Source organism: Meleagris gallopavo, unplaced genomic scaffold (genome assembly GCF_000146605.3).
Source record: "Meleagris gallopavo isolate NT-WF06-2002-E0010 breed Aviagen turkey brand Nicholas breeding stock unplaced genomic scaffold, Turkey_5.1 ChrUn_random_7180001875528, whole genome shotgun sequence".
Lineage (NCBI taxonomy): Eukaryota > Metazoa > Chordata > Aves > Galliformes > Phasianidae > Meleagris > Meleagris gallopavo.
The window spans coordinates 1-478 of NW_011140090.1; the positions used below are offsets into that span (position 1 = coordinate 1).

Sequence of the window (478 nt, forward strand, 5' to 3'; positions counted from 1 at the left end):
ATATACACACACAGAAGCTGAGCCCTGCCGGCCTGCCCACCAGCTCGGCCCACCCGGCCCGTTTCTCCCCCGACGATCGCTTCTCCCGTCACCGTTTGGCCCTCAAACGCCGTTTCGGGATCCTCCCAACCCAACGTCCACGACCGCTGCTTTGAGAACCGGGCGCCATTTTAAATAAACGCTTCTTTATTACCCCCTTCCCTCCCACCCCCTTCTTTTAAAACCTCGTGGTGCGCGGCTGTGGGCGGGGCTTCCGGTCTTTTAGTCACGCCCCCTGCGGCGCTCCCTGCCGCATTGTGGGCGGGACTTCCCGTCTTTTAGCCACGCCCACCCCGCTGCCCCTCCCCCCCCGCCTCATAAGGAGGCGACGGTGGGAAAACGGGGTGCCAAAATCGTCGGGTTTGGACCCAAAAGTGAGGCTTGGGTGATCGCGGGGCTTTAAGAAGGGGAGGGGTGTTGAGATTCTGGATGCGGTTTT

At 61.5% G+C, this 478-nt stretch overlaps 1 protein-coding gene across 1 annotated transcript; it reads left to right on the forward strand.

Annotated features, from left to right (window-relative positions):
- Positions 1 to 5: 5 nt before the first annotated feature.
- Positions 6 to 200, forward strand: NOP10 (NOP10 ribonucleoprotein; the record flags this gene model as incomplete). Its single annotated transcript, XM_010727235.2, has 1 exon — positions 6 to 200. A coding segment is annotated over one exon (150 nt), but the record flags the coding sequence as incomplete, so codon positions are not given.
- Positions 201 to 478: the final 278 nt, after the last annotated feature.